General features: G+C 46.8%; 1 protein-coding gene across 1 annotated transcript in view; it reads right to left on the bottom strand.

Moving 5' to 3' along the window:
* Positions 1 to 25,652, bottom strand: part of LOC137522387 (sodium/glucose cotransporter 4-like) — a 101,287-nt gene that overhangs the window by 12,441 nt on the left and 63,194 nt on the right. The window contains exons 8-11 of the mRNA XM_068242432.1: positions 23,529 to 23,636; positions 16,293 to 16,443; positions 15,197 to 15,365; positions 11,168 to 11,383 (exon numbers count right to left, since the gene is read on the bottom strand). Coding sequence (XP_068098533.1) covers positions 11,168 to 11,383; positions 15,197 to 15,365; positions 16,293 to 16,443; positions 23,529 to 23,636 — 644 coding nt within the window. The remainder of the gene's footprint in view (positions 1 to 11,167; positions 11,384 to 15,196; positions 15,366 to 16,292; positions 16,444 to 23,528; positions 23,637 to 25,652) is intronic.

Raw genomic sequence — 25,652 nt, 5'->3', positions numbered from 1 at the left:
CATGTGCATTTTTCTGCCTCTCCTCCTGAATCTGCGCTGAATCTGTCTATTAGTCTTCCTAAACAATCTATTTAATTGCTGCAGCTTAGAAACAGTTCCAGAAATGTTACACATGCCGGCTTTCTGATGTGAAATTTATCTGAAAACAGGTACCCAAGGGGTTAAAAAAAACACAGCCTTGGTATTCAGGAATGCCTTGTCTGCTCTCCTCTCACTGCAGCTGCCTGGGAGGTCATTCTCATTCACTTGCTGTTATCTTGACTGTGTTACCTCTGGTTTTTCGCCTTATCTAAACAGCTAAATGGTCGGAAAAATCAGCTGTTTTGAGCAGAGAACTTGCGATAAAGTTTTATGAATAGAGCCCATTCCGGGTAAATTCTTGTTGGGTACAAGTTATCTCCAAGAATTTGAAAGATGAGAAAGACCAGGCGCCCAGCCCAATGGTGCAGTATCACTGGGTATGAGATCGTGTGATAAAAAAAATGGTACTTATCCGTTAGCCGGGCGCATCCGGCAGGTGGCGCTGTTGTAGCGAATTTCATTCATGCTTAGTTAACGTTAGTGCTGTGTGAATGGAAGCGCCGCAGGTGGCGCTAATTACATTGATACGGCACATAACAATAACAGTGTTAATGGGAACTAATATGTATTTCAAGTGGCCGGAACTGTTACTTAATGCAATTAAAATGAAGGCGGCGGCAATGTAACAGATGAAGCCGCCGCCTTCGTCTGTTCTTCGTCTTCTTCTCCCCCTTTGCCCTCCTCTGGCTTTTATACAATGCTGGCAGCTGGGGGGGGACATGCGTCTCCCCCCAGAGTCGTCCGTCGCAAGAAAACAAACAGGATTCCCTTCCGCGACGAACGACTCTGGGGGGAGACGCATGTCCCCGCAGGCTGCCAGCATTGTATAGAAGCCAGAGGAGGGCAAAGTGGGAGAAGAAGACGAAGAACAGACGAAGGCGGCGGCTTCATCTGTTAAATTGCCGCCGCCTTCATTTTAATTGCATTAAGTAACAGTTCCGGCCACTTGAAATACATATTAGTTCCCATTAACACTGTTATTGTTATGTGCCGTATCAATGTAATTAGCGCCACCTGCGGCGCTTCCATTCACACAGCACTACGTTAACTAAGCATGAATGAAATTCGCTACAACAGCGCCACCTGCCGGATGCGCCCGGCTAACGGATAAGTACCAAAAAAATAAATATTTATACTCACACAAGGTGGGTTGCAAAAACTGCCCCACTCAGTTTTTAAGGTCAGCCATGCAGTTTTTAAGGTCAGCCATGCAGGAAGGAACTAGTTGGTCGCTCTAGGAGTTTTTCAAAGACTATAAAACTGTAACCGCGCTGGCCAGCACCCATGAAACGCATTGTCCAATCGAAGTGCCTGAATGACTAAATATTTTTCCAATAATATTGGCTTGTCCTGAAAAGGTAAGGCAACACTGCCTCTCCTAAAAATTGTATTTAAGAGTTTATAGATACCAGGTGCCACTACACATTCCCGGGATTTTCCTTCCATGTAGAAATTAGAACAATTAGGCTGGTTTCACAGTGGGACGTTAAAGTCCCACGTTACAGCAGCCAGTAACACAGCCTAACTCACAGCACTGTAAAATCAATGTGCTTGTTCACAGTGCACACGTTGCGTTACATAGTAACGCAGCACGTTTAAACAAAGTGCTGCATGTTGTACGTTATACTGGGCTAAGCCACGTTAGACTGTTTGCACATGCTCAGTAATGTTGTTCTGAGAGCTGCATAACTGGAAGAAACAGGAACATACAGAATGTACAGTGCAGGGAAAGTCCTGTCCTGCTAGTCATTTCACCCAGTCTGCTTCCCTAGTAAAATGATTAAAATGATTTGGTTCAAAGATCCGGATCTTTTCAATGATCCGATTCAAATGATCCTAATCCTTAAAAAGATCCGGACTCCCTATCACTAACCTGGAGCGGCTGCTTTGAGAGCTGCATAGCGCAGCTCAATCTGACGTCCAACTTCAACACCACCATGCGTTGCGTTAGGGGCAGTGGTGCTCAAATACCCCTTTTCAAAATTCGAGTTAGGTCGAATTCGAATAGTAAATTATTCGAGGTCAGTCGAATATTCGAGTCGAATAATTTTTACTATTCGATTCGACCTCGGAATTCGAGCTCACTATTCGAGCTGACTATTCGAAATGGCCTTAAATAGCTTCCAACACTTGTTTTGAGGGTGAATGATGCAAGAAACCTCTTTTTTTCCAAGTAACAACAGCAAGTGATTATGTGGGGATGTTCCTTTAAAAAAAAAAAAAAAAAAAAAAAAAGTTGAAAAGAGCTCCTCCTCCTCCTCCTCCTCCTCCTCCTCCTCCTCCTCCTCCTCCTCCTCCTCCTCCTCCTCCTCCTCCTCCTCCTCCTCCTCCTCCTCCTCCTCCTCCTCCTCCTCCTCCTCCTCCTCCTCCTCCTCCTCCTCCTCCTCCTCCTCCTCCTCCTCCTCCTCCTCCTCCTCCTCCTCCTCCTCCTCCTCCTCCTCCTCCTCCTCCTCCTCCTCCTCCTCCTCCTCGCAGCTATTTTTGAGCGTAACAAATAGCTGGTGGCGCACGCATGTTGGAAGCGCCATTGTATGTGCTCCCTGGCAGTGAAAACACACAGACAGCAGGAGGTAAATTCAGCAGCAGGAGGAGGATGAGTGTGTGGCAGCAGGCAGTCAATGAGGCAGGCAGCGTGACATAATAGCCCTGGTACCTAGCGGTGATACCAGGGCTGTAAATAAACACAGCAGGCAGGAGGTCCCAGACAGCGGTCGTGCAGCCCACATTGTGTCCAATACACAACTGGGACAACACAGTTTTCAACCCGGGCACCTCAGAAAAATTAAACCTTTTTTTTTTTGGTTTTTTTTGGTTTTTACAACAAATTACACAGATATAGCTATTTTTTGACGTAATAGCTGGTGGCAGAGTGGCAGCAGAAGGTAAATCTGTGTACCCTGGCAGTGGGAAACACAGACAGACAGCAGCAGCAGCAGGAGGAATGGAGGAGTAATGTGAGCAGCTATTGTTTGACGTAATAGCTGGTGGCAGAGTGGCAGCAGAAGCTAATTCTGTGTACCCTGGCAGTGGGAAACACAGACAGACAGCAGCATCAGCAGGAGGAATGGAGGAGTAGTGTGAGTGTGGCAGCAGGTAGGCAGCGTGACATAATAGCCCTGGTACCTAGCGGTGATACCAGGCCGTAAATGAACACAACAGGAGGTCCCAGACAGCGGTCGTGCAGCCCACATCGTGTCCAATACACAACTGGGACAACACAGTTTTCAACCCGGGCACCTCAGAAAAATTAAACCTTTTTTTTTTTTGGTTTTTTTTGTTTTGTTTTTACAACCAATTACACAGATATAGCTATTTTTTGACGTAATAGCTGGTGGCAGAGTGGCAGCAGAAGGTAAATCTGTGTACCCTGGCAGTGGGAAACACAGACAGAAAGCAGCAGCAGCAGGAGGAATGGAGGAGTAATGTGAGCAGCTATTGTTTGACGTAATAGCTAGTGGCAGAGTGGCAGCAGAAGCTAATTCTGTGTACCCTGGCAGTGGGAAACACAGACAGACAGCAGCAGCAGCAGCAGGAGGAATGGAGGAGTAATTATGTGTGCAGCTATTGTTTGACGTAATAGCTGGTGGCAGACTGGCAGCAGAAGGTAATTCTGTGTACCCTGGCAGTGGGAAACACAGACAGACAGCAGCAGCAGGAGGAATGGAGGAGTAGTGTGAGTGTGTCAGCAGGCAGGCAGCGTGACATAATAGCCCTGGTACCTAGCGGTGATACCAGGCCGTAAATGAACACAACAGGAGGTCCCAGACAGCGGTCGTGCAGCCCACATCGTGTCCAATACACAACTGGGACAACACAGTTTTCAACCCGGGCACCTCAGAAAAATTAAACCTTTTTTTTTTAAATGGTTTTTTGGTTTTGTTTGTAAAACAAATTACACAGATATATAGCTATTGTTTGACGTAATAGCTGGTGGCAGAGTGGCAGCAGAAGGTAAATCTGTGTACCCTGGCAGTGGGAAACACAGACAGACAGCAGAAGGGCAGTACACAGCAGCCCACTGTAGGTGTAAAATGTGTGGCTGCAGGCGACGTAATAGTCAAAGTGAACCAGGCTGGCTTAGTGAGCAGGAGCCAGGAGGTGGTAAAGGGTGGTAAGGCACATTAACGATGGTTCTTAGCCAGTTCATGTCCCCCTCTCGCCGACAACAGGGGCCAGGAACTCGCCTTCCACCCACGCCTGGTTCATCTTGAGAAACGTCAGTCTGTCCACAGACTTGTGAGACAGACGTGAGCGTTTCTCGGTGACCACACCACCAGCTGCACTGAAGCAGCGCTCGGACAGCACGCTGGAAGGGGGGCAGGACAGCACTTCCAGGGCGTACTGCGCCAGCTCGCTCCAGATCTCCAGGCGCTTGACCCAATACTCCATGGGATCAACAGGGGCATCGCTGTCAAGCCCGCTGTAGGACCCCATGTAGTCAGCCACCATGCGGGTCAGGCGCTGGCTGTGACCGGTGGAGGATGCTGCTGCATGCACCTCCTCTCTAGTCACTGCTGCCGGAGCCTCTACAGTCCTGTAGAGCTCATGGCTGAGAGGCAGCAGGTCTGTGGGGCGCTTGCTGCTGGATGCAGGCACCTGCTGCTGCCTCTGTGCTGGCTGCTGGACAGTGGGGGTGGAAGGCTGGGGGAAGGCTTCCTCCAAGCGCTCAACAAGGGCCTGCTGCAAGCTCCTTATTTGTTGCGCTGGGTCTCCTCCTGCAGGCGGCAGGAACTGGCTCAACTTCCCCTTGAGGCGTGGGTCCAACATCATGCTGATCCAGATGTCCTCCCTCTGCTTCATCTGGATCACCCTGGGGTCTCTGCGCAGGCACGTCAGCATGTGCGCTGCCATTGGGAAGAGGCGGGCCACGTCTGCTGGCACATCGACGGCAGTGCTGCTGTCCTCATCCTCCTCCTCTGCCTCGTCAGCCTCATCCTCTCTCCACCCCCGCACCAACTCAGCTGCACTGTGCTGCTCCCCCTCATCACCAGCAAGGTCAGGGACCTCCACCAAGTCCTCCTCCTCCTCCCCCTCAGAGGTGGACTGTGCAGCTGCTTGCCGCTCCTGCTGGTCCAAGGCTGCCGCTCCCTGTTCCAGCAAAGCATCGAGGGCCCTGTTCAGCAGACAAACCAGGGGCACCCACTCGCAGACGATAGCATGGTCCCTGCTCACCATGTTAGTGGCCTGCAGAAAGGGAGCCAGCACTAAGCACACCTGCTGCATGTGCCTCCAGTCATCATCGGGGACGATGGACGGGATGTTGCTGGTCTTGTCCCTTCTCTGAGCGGCGGAAACAGTGGCCAGGGCAAGGTACTGGTTGACAGCGTGCTTCTGTTCAACCAGACGCTCCAACATCGCCAGGGTGGAGTTCCAGCGAGTCGGAACGTCAAGGATCAGCCGATGGCGTGGCAGATCCAGCTCCTTTTGCACGTCTTCCAGGCTCGCACAGGCTGCAGCCGAGCGCCGGAAGTGACGCACAACGTTCCTTGCCGTTTCCAGCAGTTCGCCCATCCCCTGGTAGGTGCGCAAGAACTTCTGCACCACCAGGTTCAGCACGTGGGCAAGACAGGGGATGTGGGTCAGGTTTCCCCTGTCTATTGCGGCAACCAGATTGGCCCCATTGTCGGCCACCACCTCTCCGACTCTGAGGCCTCTGGGGGTCAGCCAAATCCTCTCCTGCTCCTGGAGTTTGGCCAACACATGGGTTGCCGTCAGCTTGGTCTTCCCAAGGCTGACCAAGTGCAGCAGCGCTTGGCAGTGGCGGGCCTTCACGCTGCTGCTGAGGCGGGGGGTTTGGCCAGGTGTGCCGGAGGATGGCAGAGGATCGGAGGAACCTGCTGCAGTTCCCCTGACCCTGCGGGGTGGCACCACCCACTGTGTTGCTGCTGCTGCTGTGCCCGCTGCTGCTCTCCCATCCTCACCCCCTTCCACCAAGCTGACCCAGTGGACAGTGAAGGACAGGTAGCGGCCTGTCCCGAAGCGGCTGCTCCAGGAGTCCATGGTGACGTGGACCCTTTCACCAACCGCGTGCTCCAGCCCTCGCTCCACATTGGCCATCACAAAGCGGTGCAGTGCAGGAATGGCCTTGCGGGAGAAAAAGTGTCTGCTGGGGAGCTGCCAGTCTGGGGCTGCGCAAGCAAGCAGCGCACGAATGTCGCTCCCCTCCTGCACGAGCGTGTACGGCAGGAGTTGGGAGCACATGGCCCGTGCCAGCAAGCCGTTCAGCTGCCGCACGCGACGGCTGCTGGGAGGCAGAGCCCTAACCACCCCCTGGAAGGACTCGCTCAAAAGGCTCTGGCGTGGCCTTTTGCTGGCACGGGAATCAGCAGACACAGCGGAGGAGGCCACTGAGGACTGGCTGCCAGAACAGGCCTCAGTGTCGGCGGCAGGAGTTGCAGAGGGGGGAGGAGCAGTGCGTTTCCGCACTCCTGCTGGTGCTGCTGGAGGAGCAGGAGGGCGGGTGGCTGCTGTTGCTGCTGCTGCTGAAGGCTGTGCAGTGATGGGTGTGGTGCCACTGCCAGCACCAGATGCCTTCAGTCTCTGGAACTCCTCATGCTGGTGGAAATGTTTCGCAGCAAGGTGGTTGATGAGCGAGCTGGTGCTGAACTTTAAGGGGTCTGCACCTCTGCTCAACTTCCGCTGACAGTGGTTGCAAGTGGCGTACTTGCTGTACACAGTGGGCATGGTGAAATATCGCCAGATTGGTGACAGAAACATCCCCCTACGGCATGGAAGCGCTGCTGCCTGTCTCCCTGTGGTGGTTGGGGGGGGGGGGGGGGGGGCTTGGGGGGCTTGGGTGCGGCTGGTGGTGGTACTGGCAGATGCTGCTGCTGCTGAGCCTGAGACACCAGCAGGCTGTGGGACCTGCCTACTGCTGCTGCCAATGCTTGCAATGATGCGCCTCCTTGCAAGGCCCACAAGAGCATCCTCCTCCTCCTCCTCAGAGCTGCTGAGGACGACATCCCCTGGAGGTGGTGGCACCCAGTCTCTGTCTGTCACCGGGTCATCATCATCCTCCCCCTCCTGAAACATGTCCTGCTGGGATGAGGACCCCCCAAACTCCTCTCCTGATGCATGGATGGGCTGCTTGACTGTCGCCACAGTCTTGCTGTCCAATCCCTCATCCCCCAAAGTGCCCATCAGCATCTCCTCCTCAAAATCGCCAACAACAGCAGACAATTGACTCATGATGCCTGGGGTCAAAAGACTGCTGAATGACAGGTCGCCAACTGACGGTGAACTGGCCTCCTCCCCAGGCCCTGCTGGGCGGCTGCTGCGAACAGGGGTGGTGGTGAGGGTGGAGGCCTCGGATGCAGAGCTGATGGCGGGCTGCTCATCCTCCGTCATGAGTTGCACCACAGTGTCTGCATGCTTTTCCTCAATGGGACGTTTCCGACCCGGCTGGAGGAAAATCTGAGCAGGTGCTACACGCTGCTGCTGCTGTGTCTCTGCAGCGTGAGTTGCAGATGCTCCTGCTGGGCTGCGCCCAAGGCGTCCACGGCCAGTGGCTATGGGAGGAATGTTAGCCACTGACGCTGCTGCTGCGGAACTGTGCATGGTGGCGCGGCCGCGGCCTGCCACAATGCTGCTCCCTCTCCTCCTGATTCCCTTGCTGCCCTTCCCCTTGCCCAAACCGCGCTGGCTGCCACTTCCAGACATCTTCGATGTTTTGGGCGTATAGACAAAAGTTTTTTAAAAGGGCGGGTGAAAAGTGGGGTACTTTAATGGAGTGGGTTGGTGGGTGAGGTGACTGAGTGAGTGTCCCTAGTACAGTAAGTAAGTAGTAACAGTCAGGAAGTACAACTAGCAGTTACAATAATCAGTAGTAATCACAAGTAAATTTAGTGTGTGTACACTACAGACAGTGAGTGCACGCACGCACGCGCAAACACGCGCAGGAGCTAGCCTATGAACAGTGACTGAGTGAGTGTCCCTAGTACAGTAAGTAAGTAAGTAGTAACAGTCAGTAAGTACAACTAACTAATTACAATAATGAATCAGTTATCAGAAGGAAATAGAGTGTGTGTAGTGTGTGTACACAGACAGTGAGTGCACACACGCAGGAGCTAGTAGCCTATGAACAGTGACTGAGTGTCCTAGACTCCTAGTACAGTAAGAGTAAGTAGTAACAGTAAGTACAACTAACTAATTACAATAATCAATTACAATAATCAATCAGTTATCAGAAGGAAACAGAGTGTGTGTAGTGTGTACACAGAAAGTGAGTGCACACACGCAGGAGCTAGTAGCCTATGAACAGTGACTGAGTGTCCTAGACTCCTAGTACAGTAAGAGTAAGTAGTAACAGTAAGTACAAACAACTAACTAATTACAATAATCAATCAGTTATCAGAAGGAAATAGAGTGTGTGTAGTGTGTGTACACAGACAGTGAGTGCACACACGCAGGAGCTAGTAGCCTATGAACAGTGACTGAGTGTCCTAGACTCCTAGTACAGTAAGAGTAAGTAGTAACAGTAAGTACAAACAACTAACTAATTACAATAATCAATCAGTTATCAGAAGGAAATAGAGTGTGTGTAGTGTGTACACAGACAGTGAGTGCACACACGCAGGAGCTAGTAGCCTATGAACAGTGACTGAGTGTCCTAGACTCCTAGTACAGTAAGTAATAACAGTAAGTACAACTAACTAATTACAATAATCAATTACAATAATCAATCAGTTATCAGAAGGAAATAGAGTGTGTGTAGTGTGTACACAGAAAGTGAGTGCACACACGCAGGAGCTAGTAGCCTATGAACAGTGACTGAGTGTCCTAGACTCCTAGTACAGTAAGAGTAAGTAGTAACAGTAAGTACAAACAACTAACTAATTACAATAATCAATCAGTTATCAGAAGGAAATAGAGTGTGTGTAGTGTGTGTACACAGACAGTGAGTGCACACACGCAGGAGCTAGTAGCCTATGAACAGTGACTGAGTGTCCTAGACTCCTAGTACAGTAAGAGTAAGTAGTAACAGTAAGTACAACTAACTAATTACAATAAGCAATCAGTTATCAGAAGGAAATAGAGTGTGTGTAGTGTGTACACAGACAGTGAGTGCACACACGCAGGAGCTAGAAGCCTATGAACAGTGACTGAGTGTCCTAGACTCCTAGTACAGTAAGTAGTAACAGTAAGTACAACTAACTAATTACAATAATCAATTACAATAATCAATCAGTTATCAGAAGGAAATAGAGTGTGTGTAGTGTGTACACAGAAAGTGAGTGCACACACGCAGGAGCAGCTAGTAGCCTATGAACAGTGACAGTGAGTGTCCTAGTACAGTTACAGTATATAACTACAATACTAATACAATCAGTAGTAAAGGACAGCAGAAATATATAGAATAGAGAGAAATAAACAGAGGACAGGAGGACAGCTGCCCACACAGGCAAGGCCCTGAGGCCTAAAGCTGTAAGCCTGCAGCAGCTGGCCTGTCTCTATGTAACACAAATGCTACTAACTAAAATACAATGTCTAACTAACTAACAACAATATAGGTGTGTATAGGAGGTGTATGTGAGCAAAAACGCTAGGTAAATGACCACAATAGAGCTCTTGCTAAGCCAAAGCACAAAGGAGCAACTCTCTCTCTGTACAAGTCTCAGTCAAGCACGGAGAAACGTAACATGGCGGCCGCTATTTATAGGGTAGGGGCTGGCCAGGGTCCCCCTCTGTGATTGGCTGCCGTCAGAGGGCCTGGGAGCCCTCTGATTGGCTCTAAGGACATCAATCTGGGCTATGACGCTATTCGAGCTCGGTACCGAGCTCGAATAGCGCCGTTTGCTCGAATAGCTCGAATAGTGAATGGGCTATTCGAGTGTACGCGAATAGCCCATTCGAATAGCTACAGCTATTCGGAGCTCGAATACCGAGCTCGAATAGCTGGAAAAGAGCTCGAATATTCGAGCTACTCGAATATTCGAGCTCTGCTGAGCACCACTGGTTAGGGGCATGTTATGCGACCATAACTTCCCCTAAAACGCAACGTCTTGGTGGGAAAGTAGCCTTAATGGAATAACTAGACTGAGTGATGGAGTAAACCTGCAGGTTCAGGGCCAGATTTACATCTCAACCTAATGCTAGGTACACAGCATACAATGTTCTGGCAGATTTACCTGCCAGATTATTTCCAAAATATCTGATCTGAATTTCGAAAGATTTTTCGATTTTCTGTTTTTTTTCATTTCTTCTGATCGATTTTCTGATCGATTTTTATTCAGTTCTATGAAAATTGATTGAAAAAAACAAAAACAAACAAAAAAAGATTGGAAAAAAAAAATCAATCGAAATTTAGATTGGGCATGTTGGAAATAATCAGTAAATCTGCCAGAAAATTGTATGGTGTGTACCTAGCATAAAGGCACTGAAGACTTAATGCCTTAAGTCCACCAACAGATGCTACGCCTAAAGTTGGTTCCCCCCCTCAACCCCCTTATGTTAATGGACACAAAACTATGCTTAAATAAAAAGAAAATACAGGATATCGAAGGTGCTTGATTGAATGTTTTAGTCATATTATATTCTATAATGCGGGGGTGCCTCCAAATGGTTTATTATCCAGTATACCTCTGTTGCTAGGTCGCTGTTTTAGGTTTTACACATAACATATCCCTCCCTTTTCTGGAGTGCAGCCTCTGAGCTGCGGAGATCCCTCATACACCCAAGTGAGGATGGGTTGAGTTCCTAATCTACTCTTATTGGTGGTTACCTATATTGGCAGCCCTGTCTTGTGAGTAATATTTATTGGATAAATTGGTGTTTTTTTATGAACTACACTCTCAGTGGCTCTCTGAGCCATTTGCTTTTTGAATGGTTCTGGGTTCCTCACATTTCTCTCTGGGTGCTGCTTTTGTGAAGTTTTCTGGTCCATCGCTTCTCTCAGTTTAAAGAAATACAAAGTAACACTATCATACAAGACGTCACAGCCGCAGATGCAAGAAATTGCGCACAATTCAGTGCACTTTCTTTTAATACTCTGAACTGACGGGCAGACAGCAGCAAGCAGCGAAATTGCGAAGAGAAAGGTGGTTCCTTCATTTTATGACCCTAGTAGAAGAGTCCACGAACCACTCACCTCCTCATCTGTCATGGCTGGGGTACACAGACTGATCACAATGCAAACAACACATGTCAGTCCAAAGAGGAGGATTGCAAAATACAGGTAGTGGACATTCTTCAGCACAGACGGACGGGTGTCCTCCTCTCCACAGTTTGGTGCTCGATATACAAAGTCCATGATCATTCGAATCAGACCCACCACCAGCCCAATGACCAGGCCCCAGAAGGCTCCCTGGAGATACAAAGGAATGCAAAAACAAATCAACAAGCTACGTAATCTGGGTGTAAATCACGGTTCATGCCGAGGAGGTTAGATTATGAGACAAGGTACAGAGCCAGCTAATTTAAAGAAAACCTGAAGTTAAAATAAAAACTTATGAGATCACAATTGTTTCTGTAGGTAGAATCTTAAAAAAAACTGTCCTGAAGTCCTATTTTCGTATTTGGGTTTAAGGGTTTGTGGAAAAGAGGTTACCAGTGAGTAAAGTTGGACTTCCCAGGTCATCACCCAAGAGTGTAAGCACAGTTGCTTGCAATACAGGCTTAAAGGTTGCAAGCGGCAAATGGGTCAGCATCTCCAGGATGATAGTAAAGAAGGTATTTTATTAAAACATGAAGAAATGAACAGCAGCTAACCGAATGGAGGAGGAGAAGAGGCGGCCGGAGATAATAAAACACTTTAAAATTTAAAAACTGTGATGTGGTTTACCTGAAGGACGACACTGGCAAATAATCTGGCCAAATAACAGTGCAGAGGGGCGCTCAATGCCAGGCTCTGACTTTTGACTGGCACTGTTATTTGGCCTGATGAAGTCAGTTTTCAAATGCTCACGAAACACATTGCCCGGTGCAAATAAACCTCTTGTTCCTACATGTGTCGTGTACTGAGCCATTTGCCGCTTGGACATTTGCATACTACTAGGAGGCACCGGGATAGGGGTCTCTGCATACTGATTTACTTATGTAGAGGCTCCTTCGTTACCGCTGCAGAATATTTGGGTGCAAACATATTTAGTCTGGAGTGTCTCAAAATAGGTATTTAAAGAGACTCCGTAACAAAAATTGCATCCTGTTTTTTATCATCCTACAAGTTCCAAAAGCTATTCTAATGTGTTCTGGCTTACTGCAGCACTTTCTGCTATCACAGTCTCTGTAATAAATCAATGTATCTTTCCCCTGTCAGACTTGTCGCCCTGTGTCTGGAAGGCTGCCAAGTTCTTCAGTGTTGTGGTTCTGTGATGCATCTCCCCCCTCCAGGCCCCTCTATGCACACTGCCTGTGTTTTATTTAGGATTAGAGCAGCTTCTCTCTTCTCTCTTATCTTTTACAAGCTGGATAAATCCTCCTCTGAGCTGGCTGGGCTTTCACATACTGAGGAATTACATACAGGCAGAGCTGTCTGCACTCTGCAGGAAGAAACAGCCTGACACTTCAGTGCAAGATAGCTACAGGGGGAAAGAAACACACAAATGATCTCTTGAGATTCAAAAGGAAGGGTGTATACAGCCTGCTTGTGTATGGATGTATTTTCTATGTGTGGACATACTGTACATCAACCTACTTCCTGTTTTGGTGGCCATTTTGTTTGTTTATAAACAAACTTTTTAAAACTGTTTTTAACCACTTTTAATGCGGCGAGGAGCGGCGAAATTGTGACAGAGGGGAATAGGAGATGTCCCCTAACGCACTGGTATGTTTACTTTTGTGCGATTTTAACAATACAGATTCTCTTTAAGCTACTCCAAGGGGCCAGCCTTGCATATTGGTTCAGTAGTGGCTCTAACCCTCTCTGCATCAATTGAAACATCTCAGATGGTTTTCATTATGGATGGTCAATGAAAGGCAAAAAAAACAGTTGATACAGAATCATGCAACCTGTCCAGATTGGGGTGGATATATCATAGAGAGACCTGGGGCCCCTGGGCTGTCATGTGGACCAGTGTTTGTGATTTTAAATTTCTTTTTTGCAGCTTCTAGGATGCGGTTGACAGGTGAGTGGTTAGGGAGGGGACCGTGTGGGAGATGTGCCTACACGGGGCGTCCCTGTTAAACGACGCAATTCACGATTGCGTCCAACCGAAGCCTCCCACCTGAATGCTAATCTATGTAATTCCTGCTAGGTATGGTACAGCAGGCAAGGGGTGTATGACAGTGCACCTGATTGGCTGACAAGCGTCTGCTGGCCAGATAGAGGCAGGATATTTCTCTGACTGGAAGTTAGCAATTGTGTTTGTTGCAGTTGGCATTCAGTTTAGAGGTGGTGGGGTGAGTTCCCTGGAGGTGAGAGGTCCAGGGCTTGCCCACACTTCCTTCTAGGTGTCGCATGGTGGTTTGGGGGCCCCAGTGAGTGATAGAGACCAGGGGCCCCTGGGCTGTCATGTGGACCAGTGTTTGTGGATATATCATCTCACATGGGTGTTCTGTCTAGATTGGGGTGGAGATATCATCTGACAAGTGGCTGGATGGTGTAATGGTTAAGGGCTCTGCCTCTGACGCAGGAGACAAGGGTTCGAATCTTGGCTCTGCCTGTTCAGTAAGCCAGCACCTATTCAGTAGGAGACCTTGGGCCAGTCTCCCTAACACTGCTACTGCCTATAGAGCGCGTCCTAGTGGCTGCAGCTCTGGCGCTTTGAGTCCGCCAGGAGAAAAGCGCGATATAAATGTTATTTGTCTTGTCTTGTCTTGACATTGGTGTTCTCCTGAGCTGGAAATTGCACTTCCTGGCATTAAAGATGAACGGAACTGCTTATTGTAAGGGAAAGCTTCCTTAGCAGTAGCCATCTTGTAACAAAGACGCCATTTTGTCTCTTTTCAGGATAACTACAAGCAAAACAGGTTTTGGATTTTTTTCCCTTTTCATTTATAGATTTTGAGACTCCGCTAATTCAGAAGCGCATGGTATTTAGAACAATGTCTTGAAGTCAAATCATTGTGCTGGTCATGCATCGGCCAGGAGTAACCTGACCAGTCATTTGTAGTTTTGGCATCATGGTAAGGGGGGGGTGTAACTTAAGGTAACAGTTTAATGCTCAGTCCTACTCGGATGTATTCATACTTTCTTCCTTACTTTTCATTGGTTGACTATTTTGTACTGATTTGCATGTGTATGTTGCCTCATTGTTGGTCGAACGATAGTGTACTGGCTAAGGGCTCTGCTTCTGACATAGGAGACCAGGTTTTGAATCTTGGCTTTTCCTGTTCAGTAAGCCAGCACCTATTCAGTAAGGAGACCTTAGGCAAAACTTCTAACACTGCTAATGCCTACTGATCACCCCCTTGGGGATGCAGCTGTGGCGATTTGTCAATCTCTGTATGTTTAAAGCAAAGAAAAATCTTTCCTTAAAGTGAATTCAGACTATCAAACATATATGCGTTTGGTGTGTCTGTTTTCCCCGGGCCTGTGGAGTTCTGAGGGGACAAGAGGCGACCTGGGCAAATTACTCTACCACTTTTCATCGACAAAAATGCATGAGAGTGAATGGGCAGTTTGCCTGAGAGAGGGTTGGGGGTTCACCCCACAAGGTATGGCTTTGAGTGTGGTTGGTCAGTTTACGTGGCTACTGCACTGATTGTCAAATGAATTGTTCCTATCTTTATACAGATGTACAAAGACGTGTTCTCAATTTTATGCAGAGACGGCTATGCTATGATACAGCAGAGACTATGTAGTAGCATCCTCCTCCAAGGAACCTAACGAACTGTACAATTTTTTAGCATACATTACTAGGTATTATAATCAGGGGTGTAACTACAAACCATGAGGCCCCCCAGCAAAACTTTGATGGGGTCCCTCAATATTCACAACCATTCGCATGCCTACCCCTGGTGACCCTCACAGCATTGGAGCCCATCGGGATCTTCACACCCCTAACAAGTGTAGCCACAAAAACACCTGATCTGGAGCATCAGAGAAAGGGAAGGTTAGTAGTTGTGGCACCTCCATACCGCTGTGGCACCTCCATACCGCTGTGGCACCCTCCCCCCCCCCCCCCCAAGTTACATCCCTGAGTACAGTACTTGGAATAATTCTGGTGGAATCACTTACCGTTTCGTTGACCCTCTTGACAAAAATGGCCAAGATAAATATGGCGGTGACCGGTGGAGAGAGGTAGCTGGTGACGGACTGCATGTAATCAAAAAGCAGCCCGCTATTTGCTGCCTGGATGATGGGAATCCACAGAATGCTCGTGACCACCAGTATGACAATAAACACTCTGCCAGAGAGAAAATACAATATTGTGTTATATGATAAAAGAGAAGTCACTTAAATGAGCAAAGAAAGCAATTGCAACCACCAGCAAAGCATGGACTGTATATATGAAAAAAAAACAAAAAAACCTGCCTTTCAAGAACCTTTTTTCTCATATTGAGGGCAGATCATGGTGTTGAAATTTGAAAAAAAAAATTAATCCAAGAAAATTGAATTTTGAAAGCTTTATACCAAAACCAATTGTTCTCGAATATTTGTTCATATTGCCATACAATAGGAGTGGAGGAAAACTCCCCAGAATCCCTTGCAGCATTAACCACACCCGCAGCCACTAACAGCAGCCAAAGAGAAAGACTTGGGAGCATACATGCAAAAATGGCGACGAGACATTTGGGCGCAGGACAAAGCCCTCCTGAAAAAGTCCTGGCGGAGTGAATTACTTTTCCCCCTCCAGGCCGCCATGGACTCAGGTGAAAGACGTAATTACGCTGTTTTTATAGTAATTTTTATAGTAGTTTTTATAGTAATTTTTGCTTTTCTTGGACTTGAAGTTCAACACAAGACTTCAGTATTGGAGTTCCTAAGCCCAGTAAAAGCGATAAGGATGTTTCATTGGTCCATTTCAAAGTCCCATAAAATTTTAATTATCTGCATCTCGTTGACTAGCCCTACTCCCCAAAGTGGAGTCGGGTTCCAGCTAACTCATTTTTTTTAAATTTTATTTACATGTTGCTCTCCTGGTGACTGATATACTGGTCTGCTGTGATTTTTCCACGTTTCAATTTGTATTGCCAATCTCTGTTGAACAGTGCTTAGATGTGGGCACTGAGGATTGACTCACCCATCGTCTTGACCTGTTAACACACTATTATACAGTATGTAGGTGGTAGAGCACATTGTGCGTACGTAACTCAGCATACAAATACTGCACCTGCCCACAATCATGAGTTCCTGCTCTTTGGCATTCTTTCGTATGCGTAACCAGATGTCCATCGTGAAGATAGTGCTGGCGCTGTTGAAGATGGATGTGAGGGAACTCATCAGGGCAGCCATGATTACCGCTATCATTAAACCCTTAAGTCCTAGAATACAAGAGCATTACTAGCACTTTTCAATAGATACACAAATTTCAAAACATAGCCTCAAAATAAAATGGGGTTCTCATAAAAAAAAAGTTATTTTTTTTTCACAAACATAACACATATCACGATATCAAGACAGAGGCCATGCCCAATCTCAGGTGGTCCCTCCTTGAAGCAAAACCAGGAAGGGGGCAATTTACCATTCCCTGAACTGGGGCCTTTGGTTTATTTACACATACTGAGCATCCAAAACATTGGAATAGCCCATCTAATGTGTAGGCCTTCATGCACCACCAAAACAGTTGTGACTTGTCGAGACATGGACCCCACAAGACTTTTTAAGGTGTCCTGTGGTATCTGGCACCAAGACGTTCGCAGTCTTGTTTTTCCAGCACGTTCCACATAGGTACCATGCACACACATCCAACCTATATGATCTATAAGAAAACAATTCAGAAGATCAGGCCACCTTTTTTTCCACTGCTTCATGGTCCAGTTTTGTTGTGTATGTATCTAAAAGTTTACCACTTTTGGTGGTGGACAGGGGTCAGCAGTGGCGTAACTATAAATCATGGGGTCCTTTAGGGCCCCCAATGTTTCACAGCCTTTCCCTTGCCTACCCCTGGTGCGCCTACCTGGGGGCCTACCTTACAAGGTGCCTAAAACAAGTGTGGCCATCATTATCTTCACACCCATAACAAGTAACAAGGCCCCTTTATCAGAGGGAGTAAAGTAGAAGTTGAGGCCCCTTACAGCTCTGGGCCCTCCTGCTTCACGAGGACTGCTCCCCTGTAGTTATGCTACTGGCAGGTCAGCATGGAGACTCTGGTCTGCATGCTACAGCTACAAAGTTCTTTGAACACACTGCATTGTAGCTTAAAGGGAAGGTCCAAGCAAAATAAAAAAATGAGTTTCACTTACCTGGGGCTTCTCCCAGCCCCCTGCAGCCATCCTGTTCCCTTGCAGTCAGTCACTGCTGCTCCAGTCCCCCGCTGGCAGCTTGCCGACCTCGGAGGTCGGCGGGACGCATTGCGTACATTTTTACGCATTCCCGATAGTGCAGGAACATTAACACATACATTTTACGCATTACTAGTTTAATGCGTAAATTTTTACGCATTAAACCAGTAATGCGTAAAAATGTATGTGTTAATGTTCCTGCACTGTCGGGAATGCGTAAAAATGTACGCAATGCGTCCCGCCGACCTCCGAGGTCGGCAAGCTGCCAGCGGGGGACTGGAGCAGCAGTGAGTGACTACGAGGGCACAGGATGGCTGCATGGGGCTGGGAGAAGCCCCAGGTAAGTGAAACTCATTTTTTTTTATTTTGCTTGAACCTTCCCTTTAATGTGTAGACACCTCTTTTGACCAGCAATGAGTTTGTACTAATGTTTGCTACAGTAACGCTTCTGTGAGATCTGACCAGTAGGGCAAACCTTTAGTCCTCATGCACAATCATGGGCCTTGGGCGACCATTTTTTGGTAAACCATTCCTTGGACCATTTTTTGGTAGACCTTTACGAAGTACTAGAAACATTGCACAAGAACTACCATTCCAAAAATGCTTTATTCCTTCTCAAATTTAGATATTTACACCTGCTTCAAACATCTTCAGGAACGGACTGTTCAATGCCATCTAATATATTCTGCACCTTGATGGGTGGCATTGTAACGAGATAATCAAAGTCCTTTGGGTTTAATTGGGTAGCTGATTGCTGTACAAGGTGCTGAGTATGGATGCAAGTCGTTTCAGGATTATGCAAATGTTGTACGTAAATGTATGCAGCGTGAAAATGAACCAATTGAATGCCACCTCAGCAGAATTTGATTGGTCCATTTTCAAGCCTCATATTTTTGCAGACACAATTTGATCTTATATCAGCTCGGAATTTGCATCTTATTGACCATTCTTTTTCTGTTTGCAGTCTGATCTTTTTTATAAACAGATGCCCCACTAGTTCATATCCAGTCACCCCTCCTTGGCAACAGCTCCTCTAGATTATGGCATAAAACAGACAAAGTTAAGCCCAGAAAACTAGTGAAATTCAGGGAAACCTTGATTAACCTTTTTAAAACTTCATAAGCTGTAAAAGATGATTAAAAACCACTTCCCTACCACAGGTTATTTCCAGAGAAATTTACACATTTCACGCTCCTCCCATTCATTCACCAATAACTGTACCATTACTTTTCACACCTTAAGCTCCTTAGCGGTAACCCCAAGTCAGGCTCAGGTCAGAAGTCTGCAGCTCAGAGCTGTAACCCAGAGTCTGACTCGTGGTAACCACTGGGAGGTATAGGCAGAGTCTGTGGGCAGTGGGCATTTTCAGCTCACCTCCTCCGGGATCCAGACGTTGGCACTTGGCAGCCATTCTTCTTCTGGTCCTGGGAGGACCTCAATGCCTCAGATGAGATCACTGTTTGTCGTCATGACGATAGTCGGCAATCTCACTATACGGGTAGAATGCCACCCAGTGGACAGAGGGAGAATTTCAGTGCTGGATCCAGGGTAGGTGAATAATATGCTGGGCTGCTGCAGATCTCGGTAGTGGCATGATTTTTTTCCCTTCTTTTAGGCTACTTACACACTAGGACGTTGCGTTAGGTGCCACGTTAAGGTTGCATAACGTGCCCCTAATGCAACGCATGGTGGTGCGGGAGAGGGCGGTAGAGTGAGCCGCGTTAGGTGGCTCTATCCGCATAAGGTCTCCCAGGGTGGCGCTGATTGGCCGGCGGGACCATGTGATGCGGAGTGAGACACTCCGCATCACGTGGTCCCGCCGGCCAATCAGCGGCCGCCAGTGCAGTGCATATTAAGTAGCCATGTGCGTGGCTACTGTAGCTGCATCTCCCCGCCCCCCACTGGGCATGTGCAAACAGTCTAACGCGGCTAAAGCCGCTAGAACGCACAGCATGCTGCAACGTGCAGCGTTGTAACGCAACGTGGGCAGTGTGAACAGCCCACATGTGTTACATTGCTGTGCGTTGGGGGAGCGGTACAGGCTGCACTAACGTGCGCCTGTAACGTCCCTGTGTGGAAGCAGCCTTAGAGTCTAAAAGCGTGTGAACAAAATTGCACCACTTTTAGACATCCGGAAGTAATCATACTGCCAAGGAGGTTAATGATCTGTATAGATTTTTTTGCAGCACAAACTAGGCTTTCTTTGGTATGCATTTTAAAGACAACAAGAAAAAAAAATGAAAAAAGTCATTTCTCAGTGTTCAGCCATAATCGCTTAAAAGTAGTGCTACTGTAGCCCACACATTTTATTTGCCCATTTGTCCTGGTTATTACAACATTTAAATGATGTCCCTAGTACAATGTATGGTAGTACTATTTTATTTGAAAATAAAGGTGTATTTTTTCTGTTTTGTTGTTTATATTTTATCAATAATTACAAGCCCTTATTTGCAAAACAACAATGGTTAATTTGCATATATTCAGCAGTGATGCACTGAGAGAAATCTCAAGCTCACTCCAACCTGAATTATCGCAGATTCTTTCTGTTTTAAGAAAGTAAACTCTTGTTTTCCTTTGTATTTTAGTAAGGAGGCTTTTAGGACCATTGTAACGCCTCACACACTCCAATGAGTTCTGGTTCACCATGAGTTTGCTGGTTAGTCTGTACCTCTAGGTGTTATAAGCCCTACTTCATAGAGCCAAATTAATCCATGCCATGCACTGATGAGGATCAAACAATCCAAAACAGTCTGTATGCATGTTGGATTATTATGGCTCTGTACAAATTAACAAGCTGACACCATTGCATTCCAGCGGTTCTAGAAGTGTGTTTAGCTTCCAAGGGCAACGATGGTTAATTTGCATATATTCAGGAGTGATGCTCTGGGAGACATCTCAAGCTCACTCCAACCTGAATTATCACAAATTCTTTCTGGTTTAAGAAAGCAAACTCTTGTTTTCCTTATTTGCAAAAACAGTAATATACCCTCATGACATACATATTAAAGAGTCCCTAAGGTAACTATATGTATTTTTTTAAGCGCTGTGTCCCTTTTTTAAGAATTTTATTTTAGTAACTTTGGGGAAGGGGAGGGGGGGGGGGGGAGTAGAAGGGGTTTATAAAGAACATATCTCATGTTACATTTTGTCCACTAGATGTCGCCACACTTTATCCTGTGTACACATAACAGTACACAGGATGAGTGTGTGTGTGTGTTTTTTTTTTTTCATTTTTATGAATGATCACTAGCTTCTAGCAGAAACATGCATTTAAAAGGGAAGGTCCATGCATTTAAAGGGGACTCTTGCTATTCAGTGGAGAGCAGACACTAGGACGGAGGAAACGGGGGAGTGTGTGTACTTCTGCCCATAATTATGTGGTGGGCAGAAGCAAACACTATCCGAGTTAAAGGTCAGCCAAGTCGCCGGGACACTGGGAGGTATAGGTTAAGACCGGCGGCTGACTGCAGGGAACGAGAGACGTGGTAAGTATCGACTTTTAACCCCCTAAGCACTGCATCCCACATTTTTACCAGAGCCTTTCGGCTCTGGTATCCTTTAAGCTCTCATACTATTTTGTAGTATATTCGAGCTGTCATACAACATGTAGTAGAAGTGGTAAGATTGGCCAATCTATGAAAACGAAAGAAGGTCCGCACGATGCTCCTAAAATCCTATGTCTTTATTCATGGACGTATCCAAAAGGTCAACACATATCACCAGCTGACATGTTTCGGACCTACTGGTCCTTATTCATAGCTAGAGTGCAAATAGCACAAGAGCCTCCTATATACCCTCCTTTGGTGGAGTGGGTGGTTCCCAAGACCATGTCCAGGAAAACACCCCTAGCCCCACACACAGGAAGGGCTATGTACAATGTAAAATGCAACACCTAGGAAAACCAAACAGGCATTGCTAAATAATCCGTAACTAAATGTAGGATCAAAACAGGAGGCCCACAGGCATAACGTACAAAATTCCAGTCACATCCAGCAGCAATAGATAAATGTTCAGACCTTTTGGGAGTCTCCCGCTGGGACCTGGCGCTCCTAACTTAGTGTTCAGCTCCTCTATATATGCTGCTCCTAGATGGTTTTAAATTGTACAATTCACATTTTCTATATATTTTTATAATCTTTTTATTTCATCACTTTTTCAACATTTATCTATTGCTGTTGGATTTGACTGGAATTTTGTACGTTATGCCTGTGGGCCTCCTGTTTTGATCCTACATTTAGTTACGGATTATTTAGCAATGCCTGTTTGGTTTTCCTAGGTGTTGCATTTTACATTGTACATATCCCTTCCTGTGTGTGGGGCTAGGGGTGTTTTCCTGGACATGGTCTTGGGAACCACCCACTCCACCAAAGGAGGGTATATAGGAGGCTCTTGTGCTATTTGCACTCTAGCTATGAATAAGGACCAGTAGGTCCGAAACATGTCAGCTGGTGATATGTGTTGACCTTTTGGATACGTCCATGAATAAAGACATAGGATTTTAGGAGCATCGTGCGGACCTTCTTTCGTTTTCAAGCATATCCTAGGACTAGCTATCCTGGTCTGGCACTGCTCTTTCTGGGGTGAGCGGTCCTCTACCTTTCTTCCTCATCTCATTGGCCAATCTATACTGGATCTGTGTACACACCGTAATGACTTGTTTCTGCCTGGACTTGGACACCTGAACGGAGAGGGATATGGCAGCTGACATTTATTTTCTTTTAAACAATACCAGTTGCCTGGCAGTCCTGCAAATCTTTGACAGCAGTCACACACCTGAAACAAGCATGCAGCTAATCTTGTCAGACTTCAGTCAGTGCACCTGATTGGCTTGCTTGTTTAGGGTCTATGGCTAAGCCTAAAGGTATTGGAGGCAGATCAGCAGGGCTGCCAGGCAACTGGTATTGCTTAAAAGGAAATAAAATATGTCAGCCTCCATATACCTCTCACTTCAGTTATCTTTTAAAGGATATTGGAGGTAAAATAAGAGTTAAACTTTACTCACCTGGGGCTTCTGCCAGCCCCTAGAAGTCTATCTTGTCTAGTGCTTAAGTTCTGTTGTCCTCCAGGCTGCTGCTGTCCCCTGTGTATGATTGACGACCAGGGGCATAGCTAAGAAGTCGTGGGCCCCAGTGCAAGTTTAGCACCGGGGCCCCCCAAGCATGCTATAGATAACAATTCATACAACACACAAAAACAATCAAGGACAACCATAATGTCAGAGGTGCAAGAAGGGGATGGAAAAAAGTGTGTTAATAATCACTACTATTCAAATCAACTATAGAAGTGATTATTACCAGCACAGGATCAATAAAAAGCTAATACTGTGTTTGAGGGGTGGGCCCCTATAGCCCAAGTGCCCCAATGCGGTCGCTTCCTCTGCACCCCTACGCTACTGTTGCCGACCCCTTCTGGGCTTCTGCGCATGCACAGGAGCGCTGTATCCTGCCCACGATCGTGCTCCCATTTCCGGGGACGCTCTGCGCTTGCACAGGTTACTAAGACTTGAATTGCGCAAGTACAGAGCACTCCCAATCCACAGGGCGGCAATCATGAGAGGCGTGCGTGTGCAGAAGCCCACAACCCAGTCAGGGTTGGCTATCATACGAAGGGGACAGCGGCAGCCTGGAGGCCAACAAACCTTCAGCACTGGACCAGATATCTTCTCCCAGCCCCTAGAAGTCTAAGGAAAGCTTAAAGTGGACCTGAACTCTTGTACAGGACAGTAGGAAAACATATAGTAATGCACCCTGTATGTATTTAGAGAGTTTAGCCTGTCTAATTCCCCCCTCATCTGTGTCTAATCACAAGTTGTTATTTGATCCTGACTGACACAGCAAAGAGCTAATTAGTAAACACAGAATGTTAACAAGATGTCTGCTTCCATGAAAGCAGGACGTAGACACACTGCAGATTTATTGAAGGATTTGTATCAGCTGTAACAAAGAAAGGTTTTTCTTTGAAGGCTATTATGCTGGTCGGCTTTGACTCTTCTTTTACGTCAGATATCTTTTAAGCCCCTCCCCATGGTCAACATGAGTCAAATACATAAGAATAGCACTTAAAAAGGTTGTAGACCTGCTTCCTGGCTGCCCTGAGATAATCAGAAAGATAAATGGACATCTCACCAACAGGCATGAGTGTAATTACCAGCTTGGGATACGCGATGTTGGAGCAGCTCACATTAATCTGGCAAACCTTGAAACATTCTTCTGGATGAACACAACCAATTTCATCTAAAAATCAACAAAGATCTGGTTAGAAACGACTTTTCATTGCTTTTAAAGGACACATCCAATGACCTGTAAAAAACAAAAAAAAAAAATCTACTTACCCAGGGCTTCCTCCAGCCCCTTGCAGCCATCCTGTCTCCTCGCTGCAGCTCTGCTCACCGCCAGTGGCCCGGGGTCCCCTCCGGTGCAGATGCCCACTGCGCCTGCGGCTCTCAGAGTTGCACTGACATAATCGACTGTACTGCACAGCACAGGTGCAGTAGTTCTGCGCCTGCACAGTACAGTCCAGATGACGTCAGTGCAACTCAGTGAGCCGCAACCTAGTGAGGTCAGCATCTGCACTGGAGGGGAATGGGAGCCTCCAGAGCTGGGGCGAGGGTGCAGGATGGCTGAAAGGGGCTGGAGGAAGCCCCAGGTAAGTAGATTTTTGATTTTTACCCTGGACCTTCCCTTTAGAAGCATTAAAGGCTCGTACACACACTTGACTAAAGTTAACTGACAGCCTCAGCTGATAATCAGGTGTGTGTACAGTGGCTTGTGAACACCCCCCCAAACCCACAAGCGATCCGCCCACTGGCGCCCAATTTCATTTGAATGGGCCTGGCACCCGCTATTTATTAGGTGTCGAACCAAATTTCGTTTTGAGAAATTAGTGTTTCGTAAAATAGTTTTGAAAATTGTTTTGACAATTATAATTTTGTAAATTATAATTTATAAATTATTATTATTATTTAGTATTTATATAGTGCCAACATCTTCTGCAGAGCTGTACAGAGTATATAGTCTTGTCACTAACTTTCCCTCAAAGGAGCTCACAATCTAGTCCCTACCATAGTCCTATGTCTATGTATGTATTGTGTAATGCATGTATATTTTAATCTAGAGCCAATTTAGGGAGAAGCCAATTAACTTAGCTGTATGTTTTTGGGATGTGGGAGGAAACCGGGGTGCCCGGAGGAAACCCACACAGACACAGGGAAAACATACAAACTCCTTGCAGATGTTGACCTGGCTGGGATTCGAACCGGGGACCCAACGAGGCAAGGCGAGAGCGCTAACAACTATGCCACCATGCTGCCATGTGATTTGCAGCGGAGAAAGGGGGTTTTAGGGTTAGGCATCAGGAAGGGAGTTTAGGGTTAGGCGTCAGGAAGGGGGGTTTTAGGGTTAGGCATCAGGAAGAGGAGTTTTAGGGTTAGGCATCAGGAAGGGGGGGGGGGTTAGGGTTAGGTACGACTGGGGGAGGGGGGGCAGGTTCTTCTGGTTAGGCACCAGCAGGGAAGGGTTCTGTATGAGTAGGATTGGGTTTAGTTGTAGTAAAAAATTGGTAATATTTATCAAGGTTTTACTATGCTTATTACGACTGTAAATATATTTTTTTATTGTTCTAGACAATGGGCTCGATTCACAAAGCGGTGCTAACCCAGTTAGAGACTTTAGGCCTGATAACCATTGCACCACGCTGGTGAAAATCCAGTTTAGGCGTGATAAGTTTAGGTGTGATAAGTTTAGGTGTGATAAGTTTAGGCATGCTAAGTTTAGATAAGTGTAGATAGCGTGCAAAGTCCCGCACGCAAAGCAGCGCCATTAAACTCTATGCGATGTGCACCAGACTTTGCTAGCGCAAAACTTTTGATCAGCTGTGCACTGCGGTGCTAACGCAGTTGGTGCTTAAACTTATCATGCCTAAACTTATCACACCTAAACTTATCATGCCTAAACTGAGTTTAGGCATGATAAAGGGCTTTTCACCAGCGTGCTAACTGTTAGCACCGCTTTGTGAATCAGGCCCAATATGTTTACCTTTATTAAGATCGTTATTTTAATGTATTCTATCTCAGATAAAGATGAAGAAACAATAAAAAAAAAGTTATAGACAATATCTTAACATTTCGGCTATACCCCGCACCAGTTTTTTCTGGCACCCTTATTTGATGTATGCTTCTGGCCACCCCTTATTCTGTCTGCTGACACCACTCAGTCATCTTTTTAGGCTTTTAACATCTCTACTGACACCAG

This window comes from Hyperolius riggenbachi, chromosome 6 (genome assembly GCF_040937935.1).
Source record: "Hyperolius riggenbachi isolate aHypRig1 chromosome 6, aHypRig1.pri, whole genome shotgun sequence".
Lineage (NCBI taxonomy): Eukaryota > Metazoa > Chordata > Amphibia > Anura > Hyperoliidae > Hyperolius > Hyperolius riggenbachi.
Note: the sequence above shows the minus strand (reverse complement) of the source record. Positions and strands in the feature narration are given on the sequence as shown.